At 45.6% G+C, this 17,002-nt stretch overlaps 1 protein-coding gene across 6 annotated transcripts in view; it reads left to right on the forward strand.

Moving 5' to 3' along the window:
* ZDHHC1 (zinc finger DHHC-type containing 1) overlaps nucleotides 1-17,002 on the forward strand; it is a 65,733-nt gene that overhangs the window by 14,700 nt on the left and 34,031 nt on the right. For 5 of the 6 annotated variants that reach the window (XM_050922970.1, XM_050922968.1, XM_050922969.1 and 2 more), the window contains one exon: nucleotides 11,319-11,537. In XM_050922970.1, the coding sequence (XP_050778927.1) occupies nucleotides 11,319-11,537 (219 nt within the window). Of the gene's footprint in view, nucleotides 1-1,679; nucleotides 1,730-11,318; nucleotides 11,538-17,002 lie in introns of all 6 variants that reach the window. The other variant, XM_050922973.1, reaches the window with a different exon arrangement.

Here is a 17,002-nt window from a genome sequence, read left to right on the forward strand (position 1 = left end):
TTTTGAAAGCAGTTCAAGATTATTTAGCTTTTGAACTTTTCCCCATGACTTTATTTGATAACTGTAACAACCTCCTGTGTGCTAAAGGGTGAATCTATTAATATAATTTGTGTAAGTTACCTCACCCTCTGGGTGAAAGGTCATTAAATTGTGACTTGACTTCCATTGTTGTCCTTCAGACATACAGTTTTAAAACAGCAGTCACTTTAAGTTACTTTCAGTGGAGAACACTGCAGCATTCAAGTAGTACATGGAGTTCAATGGTTGCCCTTGAATTCTTTGAAGATAATTAAAAATATGACTTATTTGAGTACAAATAAGAAAAGTTACTGCAGTGGTGGAGGGCAGACGTGGCGTGTCTGAATTTGAACAGCAATACAACCCGTAGACCTGGTTGTACGCAGGCAAGTCAGGCCTGGTGGTCAGCATGGGAGTCGGGCCTAGTGTTCAGAGCCCAAATGCCAGAGCCAAGGGTTGAGAGACAGTTTGAGTCTGGAGTCAAAGCAGAGAATCAGAACTGGATTACCAGGAATCTGGGAAGGCAGGAGCAAGTTTGGAAGAATATGGGAACAAGACGGGGTGCAGGGCAGGATGTGGGTTGGAATGTGGACGAGCAAAGCAGGAGCAACGCTTGGAGAGACGAGCACAGGAAAGCAGAGAGTCTGTGGAGGTGTGCTTTGAGCAGCCAAAGAGCCATCAGTCTGCTGGCTTCCTCAGCCAATCTGGCAGGGTGGACCATCAAGCAATCTGGCTGTCTTGTTAGGGCTTCAGAAGTACTGAGCAGGTACAACTGAGGGCCTTACTTCTGACAGCTCTATTGCTCAGGGAGACTTTGTAAGTGCACTTTAACAGTGAGTCCCAGTAATGCACTGTTGTGTAGTGTTCTCTCCCTGGCCTGTTACAAATTGTGTGGTGCTTGGTGTTCATCTGTGACTATAACAGTGTCAGTGCACCTATTAATTTGGGGGTGCTTGCTGTACACTAAAGATTATTACACTGTGTTTCTCACTGAGCCAATGAGTGGTCACACTGTGCAGTACAAAGTAAGCAGGAGCATTCAGAACTGCTAAGCACTCCACAGCATATGTTGTGAACTAATAAAGATGAATTATTTTCCAAGTAATGGAATGTTATTCAGTACCAAAACCAATGCAAAGAAAAACCCATGCAACTTAAAATCAGACATTAAAAACTTTATAGATTACTGGAACAGAACTTAACAAGGGGAAAGAACATTCTGTCCATATTAGCTACACATACAGCTAATGTGGCTTTTACAAATCACTGTATGTGAAGCTGTGGTTGTCCTGTGGTGAGTGGTAGGTGTAGGTCTGCAGCCCCTGATGCCATGTGACATGTTGGGGGGGGGGAGGAAATGGAGGTGCTGCAATGGGGTTCTCGATGGATTGCAAAGGGAGGTGAGCTAGTGATTGATGAACCTGTAGGTGCACAAGAGTCTGCAGCATCTGTGTTTGCTGGTGGAGGTACTCTATTATGTCCTGGTGCATCTTCCTCTCTGGCTCCTGGGTCTGTCTTTGTCTGCTCTTTCTTTCTCCATACAGTCTGCTGCAGTATTCATCCTCCAGGCTCTCTGTTCAGTCTGATGCAGCACTGGCTTGCAGGGTCTCACTGAACATGTCGTCCTGAGTCCTTTTCTTTCTCCTCTTTATCTGGTGCAGGTGTTCCACAGGTGTGGAGGGGGAATGCCTCAAGGCCGCAACACACAAAGGTATCACTGTCAATAGAGTCGCTACGGAAAGTGAAAGTTAATATTCAGAACTCCCTTCCTTGGCTCCCCTAAAGTTTTAAACTAGACATACTTATTGACACTTCTGCTCCAGAGCGCTTCTGTGCGGTGCCACTCACAGCACCAGCCATGGTGACTCTGGCCCTTCAGGTGTGAGGAAAGTGAGGAGGGAGTTGCTTGGTTGCATGAAACTGAGTATAGGGAAATGGTACTGAATACTTGCACTATTTTCCACAGGTGGTGGTGATTTTAGCTGATATCTCATGCTTGAGGGTAACAGAGAGAGAGAGAGAGCACAGCTGCTGCTGGTATCCCAAAGCCGCCTGGGCCCGTAGGCCGCTATCCTGTGTACTGCAGTGGTGCCTGTAGTTACTGATGACTGACATGGGAAAGTGTCCTACCGTTGAGGATGAAATAAGGCTGCCATCCCTAGAAACCGTCAGAGAGGATTGCAGAGAATTTCAATGGAAGTTTCATTGAGATCTCTCTGGAGAATTCAAGGGACATCCCTATTGTGACAAAGTTCCTCCTCGACCTTAGTGGGTCCTGCACTTATTGGTGGATTTGCTCACCTCAGAGATTCACCATGTGGATCAGGAAACAGCCCAGAGACCTTCCCCTCTGGTAGAAGCCACCGTCCAGGTCAATTCCTTCTGTGTCTGATCAGGAGTTGGGAGGCTTGGGGGGAACCCGGGCCTACCCTCTCCTCCAGGTTCCAGCCCAGGGCCTTGTGGACTGCAGCTGTCTAGAGTGCTTCCTGGTACAGCTGCGTGACAGCTACAACTCCCTGGGCTACTTCCCCATGGCCTCCTCCCAACACCTTCTTTATCCTCACCACAGGACCTTCCTCCTGGTGTCTGATAACACTTGTACTCCTCAGTCTTCCAGCAATATGTCTTCTCACTCTCAGCTTCTTGCATGCCTCTTGCTCCCAGCTCCTCGCATGCACACTACAAACTGAAGTAAGGTCCTTTTTAACTCAGGCGCCCTGATTAGCCAGCCTGTCCTAATGGATTCTAGCAGTTTCTTCTTAATTGGCCCCAGGTGTCCTAATTAGCCTGCTTGCCATAGTTGGGTCCAGCAAGTTCCTGCTTGTTCTGGAACCACCCCTGTTACCTTACCCAGGGAAAAGGGATCTACTTAATCTGGGACTAACATATCTGCCTTCTAACACTCTCCTGTAGTCATCTGGCCTGACTCTATGTACATAAACAAACTATGCTGCATGGTCCTCCTTGCCTAACTCAACAGGGGAACGAAAAGCAGATAACTCTACATCTTTGTTGTACCACTACCTCTTCTAGTATGAATAAATTAATGAAAGCTCGATTACTGTGTCCTGTTAAATTGGGAGCACCATCAGTACATCGTTATAATGGAGAAAACAATTAAACACTTACCTGGGGTTCCTTCCCTTGCATCGGGCTCACCCATGCTTGACTGCAGTGGAGTCTCAAACAGGTCCTGGCTCACAGCATAGCTGGACTCCCCGAGCTGCATGTCCCCAATCCTCCTCCTCCTCCTCCATCTCCTCATTCTTGCAGCTCACGCCAGGGGCTTGTTGCTCAAACACCTCAGGTATCCCCAGAGGTGTGTGTGGTAGTAGCAGAGATCCCACCAAGTATGGCATGCAGCTCTTTGTAAAAGGGGCAGGTCTGTGGATTGGCACTGGATTGACTGTAGGCCTCACGGACCTTCTGATATGCCAGCCGAAGTTCCTGTGCTTTCACACAGCACTGCTGCTGCTACCTGTCGTATCCCTGCATCTGCATTCCCCCATGCAATCTGCTCATAGATATCCTGGTTTCTGTGGTTGGTCAGTAGTTCTGCCTGGACAGCCTTTTCTCCCCACAGGCCCAGGAGATCCAATATCTCTTGTCTACTTCAAGCCAGAGTGCCTGGAGCATGTAGCCATCATGGTCAGCTGGTCAGTTGCATACAACAATGGAGAACTGCTGGATGTGCTTGCCAAGCTGGGCAATCAGGAAAAAGGCATTTAAAAATATACAGGTCTTTAAAGGGGGTGGGGGGCATTCCAGTCTCTGTGACCCCTGTGCAGTGGAGTTCACAGTTGTGACCAGAACAGTCAGTTGGGCATTGTGGGACACCTGCTGGAGGACTGTTAGGGTCAACATGGGTAATGCATTGTCTACACCAGGGGTGGACAAACGTTTTGGGCCGAGGGCTGCATCTGGGTGGGGAAATTGTATGCAGAGCAGGGGGTTGGGGTGTGGGAGGAAGTGCGGGATGTGGGAGGGGATGTGGTGTGCAGGAAGGGGCACAGGGCAAGAGATGGGGCAGAGGAGGGGTGTGTGGTATATGAGGGGGCTCAGGGCAGGGGTGCTGGAGAGGGCTCAGGGCAGGGTTTGGGGTGCAGGGTGTGGCAGGGAGTTCAGGGCAGGGGGTTGGGGTGCAGAAGGGGTGTGAGGTGCAGGCAGGGGGCTTAGGGTAGGGAGTTGGGGGGCAGGAGGGGTTTGGGCCCTGGCCCAGTGCCTCTTACCTAAAGCGGCTCTGGAGTGGCAGCAGCGCGCACCGGGGCCAGGGCAGTCTCCCTGCATGCCACGCCACTCCAGGAAGCACTGCGACCCCTGGAGGAGGGGGGCAGAGGACTCCGCCTGCGCGGCCCTTGCCGCACCTCCAGGTACCTCCCCCGAAGCTCCCATTGGCCGTGGTTCCCCCTTCCTGGCCAATGAGAGCTGCGCGGGGTGGTGTGTGGAGGCAAGGGCAATGCACAGAGCCCTCTGCCCCCCTGCCCAGGGGCTGCAGGGATGTGGTGCTGGCCACTTCTGAGAGCGGCGCGGGGCCCATGGTGGGCAATCCCGCGAGCCAGATCCAAAGCCTTGAGGGGCTGGATCCGGCCTATGGGCCATAGTTTGCCCACCCCTGGTCTACACTCACACTGCATCGGCCTCAGTATATCAACCGCGGCTCAGTGCCACTTGGGAAGGTGGTGTTACTGCATTGCCGTAAGAGGGCGTTTGCATCAGTGGGAGGCAAATGTAAGTGTAGACACAGGCACAGCTCATAGACTCATAGACTCATAGGTCAGAAGGGACCAATCTGATCATCTAGTCTGACCTCCTGCACAAGGCAGGCCACAGAACCCCACCCATCCAATTTTGTACAACCCCTATCCCAGGACCGAGTTATTGAAATCCTCAAAAATGGTTTGAAGACCTCAAGCTGCAGAGACACCACCAGCAAGCGACCCGTGCCCCACGCTGCAGGGGAAGGCAAAAAACCTCCAGGGCACCTGCCAATCCGCCCTGGAGGAAAATTCCTTCCCGACCCCAAATATGGCGATCAGCTAAACCCTGAGCATGTGGGCAAGAGTCACCAGCCAGCACCCAAAAAGGAGTTCTCCGCAGCAACTCAGTACCCATCGCATGCAACATCACCCCGCAGACCATTGAGCAGACCTGTCTGGTGGTAATTCAAGATCAATTGCCCAAATTAACGATCCTATCATAACATCCCCTCCATATACTTATCAAGCTTTGTCTTAAAGCCAGGAAAGTCTTTTGCCCCTACTACTTCCCTCGGAAGGCTATTCCAGAACTTCACTCCCCTAATGGTCAGAAACCTTCGTCTAATTTCAAGTCTAAACTTCCTAATATCCAGTTTATACCCATTCGTCCTCGTGGCTACATTAGTACTAAAGTTAAATAATTCCTCTCCCTCCCTAACGTTAACCCCCTTGATATATTTATATAGGGCGAGCATATCCCCCCTCAGCCTTCTTTTGGCCAGGCTAAACAAGCCAAGCTCTTTGAGTCTCCTTTCATAAGGCAGTTTTTCCATTCCTCGGATCATCCTCGTAGCCCGTCTCTGAACCTGTTCCAGTTTGAATTCATCCTTCTTGAACATGGGACACCAGAACTGCACACAGTATTCCAGATGGGGTCTCACCAACGCCGTATACAACGGTACTAACACCTCCTTATCCTTGCAGGAAATACCCCGCCTGATGCATCCCAAAATCGCATTTGCTTTTTTTAACAGCCGTATCACATTGGCGACTCATAGTCATCCTGCTATCAACCAGTACCCCAAGGTCCTTCTCTTCCTCCGTCGCTTCCAACTGATGCGCCCCCAACGTATATCCAAAATTCTTATTATTAATTCCTAAATGCATGACCTTGCACTTTTCACTATTGTATTTCATCCTATTTCTATTACTCCAGTTTACAAGGTGGTTCAGATCTTCTTGAATAGTATCCCTGTCCTTCTCCGTGTTAGCAATACCCCCCAGCTTCGTGTCATCTGCGAACTTTATTAGCACATTCCCGCTCTTTGTGCCAAGGTCAGTAATAAAAAGGTTAAATAAGATCGGTCCCAAAACCGATCCTTGAGGGACTCCACTGGTGACCTCCTTCCAGTCCGACAGTTCACCTTTCAATACGACCCTCTGGAGTCTCCCCTTTAACCAGTTCCTTATCCACCTTACAACTTTCATATTCACTCCCAGCTTTTCCAATTTAACTAACAGCTCCCCGTGCGGAACCGTGTCGAACGCCTTACTGAAATCTAGGTAAATTATATCTACCGCATTTCCTTTATCTAAGTAATCCGTCACCTTCTCAAAGAAGGAGATCAGATTGGTTTGGCACGATCTACCTTTAGTAAATCCGTGTTGCAATTCGTCCCAATTACCATTGACCTCTATGTCCTTAACTACTTTCTCCCTTAAAATTTTTTCCAAGACCTTACATACTACAGACGTCAAGCTAACAGGCCTATAATTACCCGGATCACTCTTTTTCCCTTTCTTAAAAATAGGAACTACATTAGCAATCCTCCAGTCATACGGCACAACACCCGAGATTATCGATTGCTTAAAAATTCTCGCTAACGGGCTCGCAATTTCTCGCGCCAGTTCCTTTAATATCCTCGGGTGGAGATTGTCCGGGCCCTCCGACTTCGACCCATCGAGCTGTTCAAGTACGGCCTCTACCTCAGTTGCAGTAATATCCACTTCCATATCCACATTCCCGTTTATCATCCCTCCATCATCGCAAGGTTCCTCACTAGTCTTATTAAAAACCGAGGCAAAGTACTTGTTTAGATGTTGGGCCATGCCTAGGTTATCCTTAACCTCCATTCCATCCTCAGTGTATAGCGGCCCCACTTCTTCTTTCTTTGTTTTCTTCTTATTTATGTGGCTGTAGAACCTTTTACTATTGGTTTTGATTCCCTTTGCAAGTTCCAGTTCAATGCGGCTTTTAGCCTTCCTCACTTTATCCCTACATGTTCTGACCTCAGCAAGGTAGCTTTCTTTACTGATCCTGCCTTCCTTCCACTCCCTGTAAGCTTTCTGCTTTTGTCTAATCCCCTCTCTGAGTTGCTTGCTCATCCAGTTTGGCCTGCAACTCCTGCCCATGGTTCTTTTCCCCTTTCTCGGGATGCAGGCTTCCGACAGTCTCCGCAGCTGTGACTTAAAGTAATTCCAGGCCTCCTCCACATTTAAATCCACTAATTCCCCTGTCCAATCCACTTCCCTAACTAATTTTCTTAACTCTTTAAAATTAGCCCTCGAGAAGTCGAAAACCCGAATCGCAGATCTACATTTGTTTATCCTTCCATCTAGTTTGAACTGAATCAGCTCATGATCACTCGAACCAAGGTTGTCCCCTACCACCATTTCTTCTACGAGGTCCTCACTGCTCACCAACACCAAGTCTAAAATGGCATCCCCTCTCGTAGGTGCTTCAACTACTTGATGAAGAAATCCATCCGCTATCACATCCAGAAAAATCTGACCCCTATTATTTGTGCAAGTACTTGTCCTCCAGTCTATATCCGGGAAGTTGAAGTCCCCCATAATCACACATTTCCCCTTTGTGTTTACTTCATTAAAGACATTAAAGAGGTCTCTATCCATATCCCAATCCGATCCCGGCGGTCTGTAGCACACCCCAAGCACTATCTCAGGGGAAGCTCTAGTTGCTTTTTTACCCAGCGTGATTTTTGCCCAGACAGACTCCGTCTTATCCATTCCATCGCATCTTATTTCGCTACATTTAATTTCATCATTGATGTACAAGGCTACTCCCCCACCTTTGCCTTTCTTCCTGTCTTTTCTGAACAGCACATAGCCTTCAATACCTGTGCTCCAGTCATGAGTACTATTCCACCAGGTTTCGGTAATCCCTATAATATCCGGCTTCACTTCCTGCACGAGTAACTCCAGTTCCTCCATCTTGTTACCTAGGCTCCTCGCATTAGTGTACAAACCTTTTAATTTTCGGCGTTTGGCGTCAGTGACATTCTTTCCCCCGTCGTGCACAAAATGTCTGCCACCAGCATCACCCGTTACTCTGGTTTCTACTCCACTATTCCTCCTTGGATCAAATCTTGGGGCCGCAAGGGTATCCCCGCTCACTTTGTTTACTTCCCTCTCCAGGTTATGTTCTGGCGTGGAGATCTCCCGAACATTTCCCAACCATCTCCCCCAACTTTCTAGTTTAAAGCCCTCTTGATGAGGTCGGCGAGCCTCCATCCTAGAATCCTATTTCCCTCCTTGCTGAGATGAAGTCCATCCTGAGCAAACAGTTGTCTATCCGTAAATGCATCCCAGTGACCGTACATCCCAAAGCCCTCCTTATAACACCACTCCCTGAGCCATCTGTTGATTGCCATAATCTTGTCCCTCCTTCGTCGCCCCGCTCTAGGAACCGGCAGAATCCCACTGAAGATCACCTGAGCCTCGATGTCTTTAAGCCTCTTCCCCAGTCTGAAATAGTCCTCCTTGATACAGTCCAGTGAGTAACTAGCTGTATCGTTCGTTCCCACATGAAGGATAATCAATGGATTTTTTCCCGCTCCCGCTAAGATGGTATTCAGGCTCAAGTCCACATCCTGTATCTTAGCCCCCGGCAGACAGCACACTCTTCTGTTCTCCCGATCCGGTCTAGTTACAGGCCTGTCTACTCTTCTCAGTAGAGAGTCTCCAATCACGTAGACTTGCCTTTTCCTGGTGACAATGCGATTCTCCGGTCTATCCCCCACAGCAGCTGGCCGTGATTCCTCCCGATTTGTATTTGACCTCACAATCCTCCTAGGGCTCGTACTTGATGTTGCCTCCACTGACTGCTCCCCTCCATCTGCAGGACTAGCTGCTTGCCTCTTCTTCCTTGCCGTTACTCCTTCAGCAGCCCGCTGTGTTCCATCTTCATTTCCCAACTCAGCAAACCTATTCCTGAGTTCTATTTGTCCATCGCTGGCCCGTCTTATCCTCTGTCTGGTTCTCCTAGTGACATGCTTCCACCGTCCACTTTCCTCACCCAGCAGTCCCTCCTCAGAGTCCTTAGGTCCTGCTTTTGTCCGCTCGCCTGAGCTTGTCCCCTGTGCCTCATCATGTCTGTGTTCCATCATCTGCTCAAATCCCCTTCTAAACTCAGCCAGAGTTTCCACTTGCATCTCCAGTCCCCTTACCTTTTCCTCCAGCAGCTCTATCAGACGACACTTCATGCAGATGAAACTCCTTTCAGGTGCTCCCTCTAGGACCATGTACATGCCGCAGCTACCGCATCCGGTCATCCTCAGTGTGTCTGCACCTGCTGCCTCTGCCTCCATCGTAGCGCTGCAACTCTATGCCTGGCAATCCACAGCTCACACCGCACCGCAGGCCGCCGACCAGCGCAGGGCTGCCTCTTCCCTGGTCTGCCTTCCCGGTTCCTCTGCCTTGATCTCCCCTGCAACCTCCAACAGCACTCCCACTGAAACTCCCCTGTTAGCCGCTCTGTTCGCCGCCTCCTGTGCCGCTGCAGCTGCCTGAGTGCCTGGCTCCTTATATAGGACCCCTCATCAGGTAAGCCCCGCCCCCAACTCAGGGCTCAGCCTCGCTCTCAGCACACAGCCCCTAGCAGCCTGCACACACACTCACTCACACACAAACACCACAAACCACAAAAACCTGCTCCTCCAACAGCACTCCCACTGAAACTCCCCTGTTAGCCGCTCTGTTCGCCGCCTCCTGTGCCGCTGGTCAGTGCAAGGTGGCTTATGTTGACCTAACTCTCTATTGTAGACCAGGCCTAACTTTCCTGTAATAGCTTTAGAAACCTATAACAAGCTGTTTGATTGAAGACGAAGGCAGATTTCACTTTGTTGCAGGAGGTTTATTATTTGGTTTTGACTATACCATGGAATTGTGGCAACCACTATGGTTTGGGGCAGAAGAAGCAGTAATGACCAAGAGGAAAAAAATAAATCTTTGAACAGTTTGATTATTTGGTTTGAGTGAATGGTGAGGAAGGAAAGTGGATTCTTGTTTTCTCTGAACTGGTTGGCTTGTCTCCCATACAAGCTAAGAATCTGATCAGCGTTTGATTCATATTCAGCTCATTCACAAGTAGGGCAGGGAAATAACATAATTATTTTATATACAAAAGTGTTGGATAACATAATTATTTTATATACAAAAGTGTGATTTTTAAAACTTATTAAAATAATATTAGTAAAACTAATAAACAACTATAAAGTCTGTCAAAGCCATTTTTGATTGCTGGGGAGAAGGTCTCATCCTCACAGAACTCTCTAGGTTTAAGAGCTCCAGCTACAAAGAGAATGGACCCAAGATCAGGGCTCCATTACAGTAACATTTTCCAATACACTGATAACGTTTGCAGATGACACAAAAATTGGGGAAGTGGAAAATAATGAAGAGGACAGGTGACTGATTCAAAGCGATGTGGCTTGCTTGGTAAGCTGGGTGCAAGCAAGCAATTTGCGTTTTAATGCAGCTAAATGTAAATTTGTACATCTGGAGACATACAATGTTGGCCATGTTTACAGAGTGGGGGGACTTGATCCTGGGAAGCAATGACTCTGAAAAAGATTTGGAGAGGTGATGGATAATGAGCTACCAGTGCTGTGGCCAAAAGATCTAACGCAATTTTTGGATACATAAAGACGGGCATCTTGAGTAGGAGTAGAGAGATTATTTTGCCTTTGGATTTGGCAATGGTGTGACCACTGCTGGAATCCTGTGTCCAGTTCTGGTGTCCACATTCAAGAAGGGTGGTGGTAACTTGTAAAGGGTTCAGAGAAGAGCCATGAGAATGATTAAAGGATTAGAAAACATGCCTTATAATGATAGATCCAAGGAGATGAAGCTATTTAGCTCAACAAAGAGAAGGTTAAGGAATAACTTGATTACAATTTATTAGTATCTACATGGGGAACAAATATTTAATAATATGCTCTTCAATCTAGTAGAGAACAGTATAACACAATCCAATGGCTAGAAGCTGAAGTTAAACAAATTCAGACTGGAAATAAGGTGTGAATTTGTAGTTAACCATTGGAACAATCCACCAAGGATTGTGGTTGATTCTCCATTACTGACAATTCTTAAAACAAGATTGTATATTTTTCTAAAGGGCCTGCTCTACAAATTTTTGGGGGGGAAGTTCAATGGCCTGTGTTATTCAGTATGTCAGACTAGATGAGCACAATAGATCCCTTCTGGCTTGGAATCTCTGGACATACCTTCTGAGAATGCCAAGTGTAACAGGAAGGGATTTTCCTAAGGATTACCTTTTTGTTGTTTTTTTTCTGCTCTCTGTAGATGAACATCTGCAACAAACCTCCTAATAAGACAGCTCCAGAAAAGGAGGGTGAAACAACTGCTGAAGTCCAATCTCAGCACGCCCGAAGGAATGGCTGGAGCTGGCCTCTACATCCCTTCCAGATTATTGCCTGGCTGTTATATCTCTTCTTTGCTCTGATTGGTTTTGGAATCCTTGTGCCTCTCTTGCCTCACCACTGGGTGCCTGCTGGATACATTGTATCCTTTCAACTGACAATTAATGTTATATACCACAAACACAACTTCAACTGTAATGGGACAATGATGGTATTTTTAAGTTTATTTAGGTACTGTAGATTGAAATCATCCGTATGTCATCTCCTGCCTTGTGATGATAACTACCCCTTGCTCTCCTCTAGTCTACATAAAACACATCTTTTGAGTTTCTTTCTCTTCCACTACTTTAATTGTGTTATTACCATTCTGCTCTATCCTTCCTATCTCTGTACTTTTTACATTGAAGCTATTGGTCCTTACCTCCAAGGCTCTTTCCATCTCCACCATTGCCTATGTCTCTCTCATTTCATCCTGCACTCCCTATATTCCTGTGCTTCCTTTTGTCTCTTCTCCTAATCTCGTCTTCTTGACTTCACTCATACTGCCTCCTGTGCTTGGAATAGCTTCTGTTTCCTTTTGCAAATCCCCCTTTAAAATTAATTTATTTCATAAAGCCTTCCTGTGCTGATCTTTCTTCCAGGGATATCTGCACGTTTCTCGTGTTATGAACTGCAGTCCCATGTTTGTATTGATATTTGTTTGCATTGGATTGCAAGCACATCAGAGACAAACCTCATCCCTTTTGTATTCCGAATAGTGTCACATAAATTTGTGGGATTCTGTAAAATCAGAGAGTCTTAAACTCTGGCATAAGGAGCATTTATTGGTGAGCTGCAGAAAGATGGCTAGTTATATGGTGGTGTCATTTCTTGTTTCCAATTGCTAAATCATGTTAAAAGATAGCTACAGATGCATTCATTTCCTAATATTACTTTTCCATACAATAATTGCTAGAGTTGCCCAAAGGATATTATTTGATTATTAATGGAAGGGGAGTTAGTCTATTCAAATGTGAATGTTGGGGGAGCAGAAAGACCAGGTGGATGTCGTAATATCTTTTATTTGACCACTATCTGTTGGTGAGAGAGACAAGCTTTTGACCCATACAGAGCTCTTCTCTGTGTGGTTCGACAGCTTCTCTCAAGCCAAGAGAAGTTGGTCCAATAAAAGATATTACCTCACCCTTGTCTCTCTAATATCCTGGGACCGACACAGCTAAATCCACACTGCATATGATGTTGGAGGAACAGTCTGTTAGGAGACAGTCTCTCTAAATTTGGCCCACACTGTGGAAAAAGTTTGGGAAATCCCTGCTATAAATATTTATCCATGGAACAGATGCAGTAGCAGTAACTATGAATGACAGGGCAGGTTCTGCTGGATTAATAACCTTTCCTGTTTTCCATAATGAGAGTGTTAAGGAAGTTATTTGAATATTTTCTGTATTATGATGGAGCAGATGCGAGTCCATATTTAAGGTTGCACCAGATAGATCAATATCTCTAGGTAAGCATATGTCCTTGCATTCAAGTTCCATCATCTGCCCCATCTCTGCAATCCTGAAATATTTATTAACTCTGTCTGCTTAAACCAAAACCAAAATGTAGACATTTATGTGATGTCCATATCATCAACAAGCAGCAAAAAATCCTGTGGCACCTTATAGACTAACAGACGTTTTGGAGCATGAGCTTTCGTGGGTGAATACCCACTTCCTCAGATGCATGCATGTATTCACCCACGAAAGCTCATGCTCCAAAACGTCTGTTAGTCTATAAGGTGCCACAGGATTCTTTGCTGCTTTTACAGATCCAGACTAACACGGCTACCCTCTGATACATATCATCAACTTATCCAGTCACTAATCAAGGATCTTTTGTGTTCAGACATCCTACAATCAAAATATTTCTATAAAAACTAGTTTCTACTTTCTCTTCTATTTGTGAATCACCTCCTTGTTGAGACTTGAATCTAGGTCTTGCCAATTCTGTTTGAACATTTGGGTGAATGTTCTGTATATCATCTGTCCCTGAGAATAGCGTTCCTAATAACAATAAAATCAGCCAGTGGATCAGTGCAATCCACTTTATAATACCTGAACTTGCTTATAAAATGTTCTGTAAAGAAGGTAGTCTTATGCCCACATCTTTAGTTTGTGCTTAAATTGTATCTGTTTTTCATCTGAACTTGTATTTTTCCATAAACAACATACTTTACCAGTGGAGTCTAGATTACGTAGTCCTAATGTACAAATGGCCTTCTGTAGGACTAAAATTCTATTCACGTCTTTGTATGTGACAGAAAACCTAGAAGAAGATTCCAGGACTCTTTGCTCAGAGATTCTCTATGCAGATAAAATTTTGCATACAAATGTATGTGTTAAAGTTACCTGAGAGTCTTGGAACACATTCCACCCACAAAGTTCAAAGCAGATTCCACGTTACATCTGAGAAATGTCTATGCTTCAGAGACATATAAGGTTGCTACCTTGAGGTCTTTTCTTGCAAGTTCTTTGGGTCAGGGATTGTCTTTTTGTTTTGTATTTGTACTGCTTCCAGCACAATGGGCTCTGTTGTATTAATTTAGATGGAATATATGGGCCCAAAGAGTCAAAGGTGTTAACATAACCCAATCACAGTCTGTGATGATTCTCGGAGTACCCAGGACCATGAGTCACCCTGTTACCTCCTTGCCTTCGGCATGTGGGAGTCTTGCTTTGCTTAACTGGGTGTCAGCTCCCTGACACCACCAGCCTATTAGCTCATCTGGCTTTTTTCCAGCATGGAATAGGCAGCGATCTGCACACAATTCTTCACTCTGCAAACTTGGGTGCCTCACAGTGCTTTGCTGTTGTAACTCCCATCTGGGCTGTTCACAAATCAGCCTTCCAGCATTCAAGTAACACCCTGAGTGCCTGTGGGTAACTGCAGCCTACCAGCACAGTCCAGCTGTACTTTGGCTTCCATCAGCCTTTGTTACCACATGTACGGTGACCCCAACACACTCCCAGTTCTGGATTTTCCCCAAAAACATGTGTTTAGCACTGTCCAGTTCTCTCTTGGACAATTTGGGGATCAAGATACAACAGCTTCCCATCTCAAATGGAGTTACCCACACAGTTCACAACACTAGATTAGTTTTGATTAAAGAATAAAACAAGTTTATTTAACTGCAAAGATTTTAGCTTTTAAGTGAATTCAAGTATTAGGGCATTAAAGTCAGAAATGGTTACTAGAAAAATAAAGATAAAACGCTTCCTAATACTAAACAAACCAGACTTGGTTTCAGGTGATGTTCCTATCACAGATATTCAGTACACTGCTGACCAAACTCTCAGTCCAGGATCTGCTCCCCAGGTCCAGTGGCTGTTTCTTTTGTCTTCATAGGTGAAAAGAGAGAGATGGACAGGGAGACATAACTTGGGGTGGTTTTGCACCTCACTTTTATAGTTTAGTCCTTTTGAAATGCAGTTTCCTAAGATATCAGAGGGGTAGCCGTGTTAGTCTGGATCTGTAAAAGCAGCAAAGAATCCTGTGGCACCTTATAGACTAACAGACGTTTTGGAGCATGAGCTTTCGTGGGTGAATACCCACTTCTTCAGATGCATGCATGCATCTGAAGAAGTGGGTATTCACCCACGAAAGCTCATGCTCCAAAACGTCTGTTAGCCTATAAGGTGCCACAGGATTCTTTGCTGCTTTTACAGTTTCCTAAGAGTGACCCCTAGATAAAGTTCTATCCAGTGGAAAGCAAGGAGACGTGTAGCCTGATTTGAGGTGTGTTAGTAGTGTTTGTTTAATTTATCCTCTTAATTTAATTTTATTTAATTAATTAATTTTAATTAATAATAGCCAGGGCTTTGTAAAATTGTTGTGGGTGAGGATGAAACGGATGAGTTTGGACATGTATCTGGGGTGCTATCTGAGGGTTGTCCACTATCTTGTAAAGTATTTGAGGCAGGCGACTATGCTGTCATAGTGATGTTGGCGTTTAGGGAAGTGGCATCCATGGTGGCAAGGATTGGTGTTCTAAGGGAGGGTGTAAATGTGGAGTTTGTGGAGGAAGTTATTTGTGTCCTAGAGAAAGCTGGCTCTTGGTGAGTGTGGTGAGTGGTTTGAGGATGGTTTCTGAATCCTGATGTTCCTTCATTAAGAGTACCGTGGCCAGATATGATGAGCCTGCATGTTAACGCGCCAATCCACCTTGAATGGTCCCTTAGAATATGTGCTAACTACTTATGCTAAACAGTGTATTCCACCTTGTATTTAGTTGTGATGCTCAGAATATCTTTCCCAGACCCGAAGAAGAGCTCTGTGTAGCTTGAAAGCTTCTCTCTCTCACCAACAGAAGTTGGTCAAATAAAATATTCCCTCACCCACCTTGTGTCTCTAATATCCTGGAACCAACATGGCTACAACAATACTGCATAAAATAATTTGCACACATTCTAGATCTGATGTAGAAGAGCAGTATTTACTTAATCAGCACTCACAATAACTCCCTCTCCATAATAAGACCCATCTCCTTTGAGAATTGGTACACCCAGTACTGTAGTGGAGATCTGTATAGACAGTAGCTGCAGAAAGGAAAGTTACTTTCTAGGAACTGTGGCTCTTCGAGTAGATTATCTGTATAGATCCAAACTTCCTCAATCTTTTGTAGTAATTCTGAAAAAGCAAAAGGAACTGGCGGCATCAGAGCCACAGTTCTTTTATTTAACTTCATTCTGAAAGTTTGACTTTGTGAGGGAACATACATGTGGCCCTTGTGACTGATTGGATCACAGAAACCCCCTTGGGACTGGCAACTGATGTGCCAAAACTACTTTTGCCCCTGCTTTCCCTGCCAGCTTGGGACTCAAGCACCCTGTCTTGTTGAGCCAGATACGCCAGTCTGCTCCAACACCGACCCAGGGTCTGAACCATGTGCCCCAAAGCTGCAGACTTAACTGAAAGCAACTTAAGAAGTGTTCCTATCTTTAACACTCAGATGCTCAACTCCCAATGGGGTCCAAACCCCAAATAAATCTGTTTTACCCTGTATAAAGCTTATACAGGATAAACTCAGTAATTGTTCACCCTCTGTAACACTGATAGAGAGAGATGCACAGCTGTTTGCCCCCCCCCCCCGGTATTAATGCATACTCTGGGTTAATTAATAAGTAAAAAGTGATTTTATTAAATAAGGGAAGTAGGATTTAAGTGGTTCCAAGTAGTAACAGACAGAACAAAGTGAATTACTAAGTAAAATAAAATAAAACATGCAAGTCTGAGTCTAATACAGTAAGAAAACTGAATACAGACAAAATCTCACCCTCTGTGGTGTTCCAGTAAGCTTCCTTTTACGGACTAGTCTCCTTCTGTATAAATCATGTGAGGTGTCATTGGAAAAGTTAGGATTTGCTGAATATGATTATCCTATTTGTATGCATGTATCATTTCTGTATCTGAAGTTATAAATACTGACTATGTATCTGTACTTCAAATGGTAGTTACACCTGGGTAACGTCCATTAGACAAGATGCTTTCAGTCTAGATTGTGGGTGGGGAAGGGCCTATTCAGGATAATGGGCCATTAGGAAAAACAATAGGCCTTGGGAGAAGCTT

The sequence above is a fragment of the Gopherus flavomarginatus genome, chromosome 14 (assembly GCF_025201925.1).
Source record: "Gopherus flavomarginatus isolate rGopFla2 chromosome 14, rGopFla2.mat.asm, whole genome shotgun sequence".
Classification (NCBI taxonomy): Eukaryota; Metazoa; Chordata; order Testudines; family Testudinidae; genus Gopherus; species Gopherus flavomarginatus.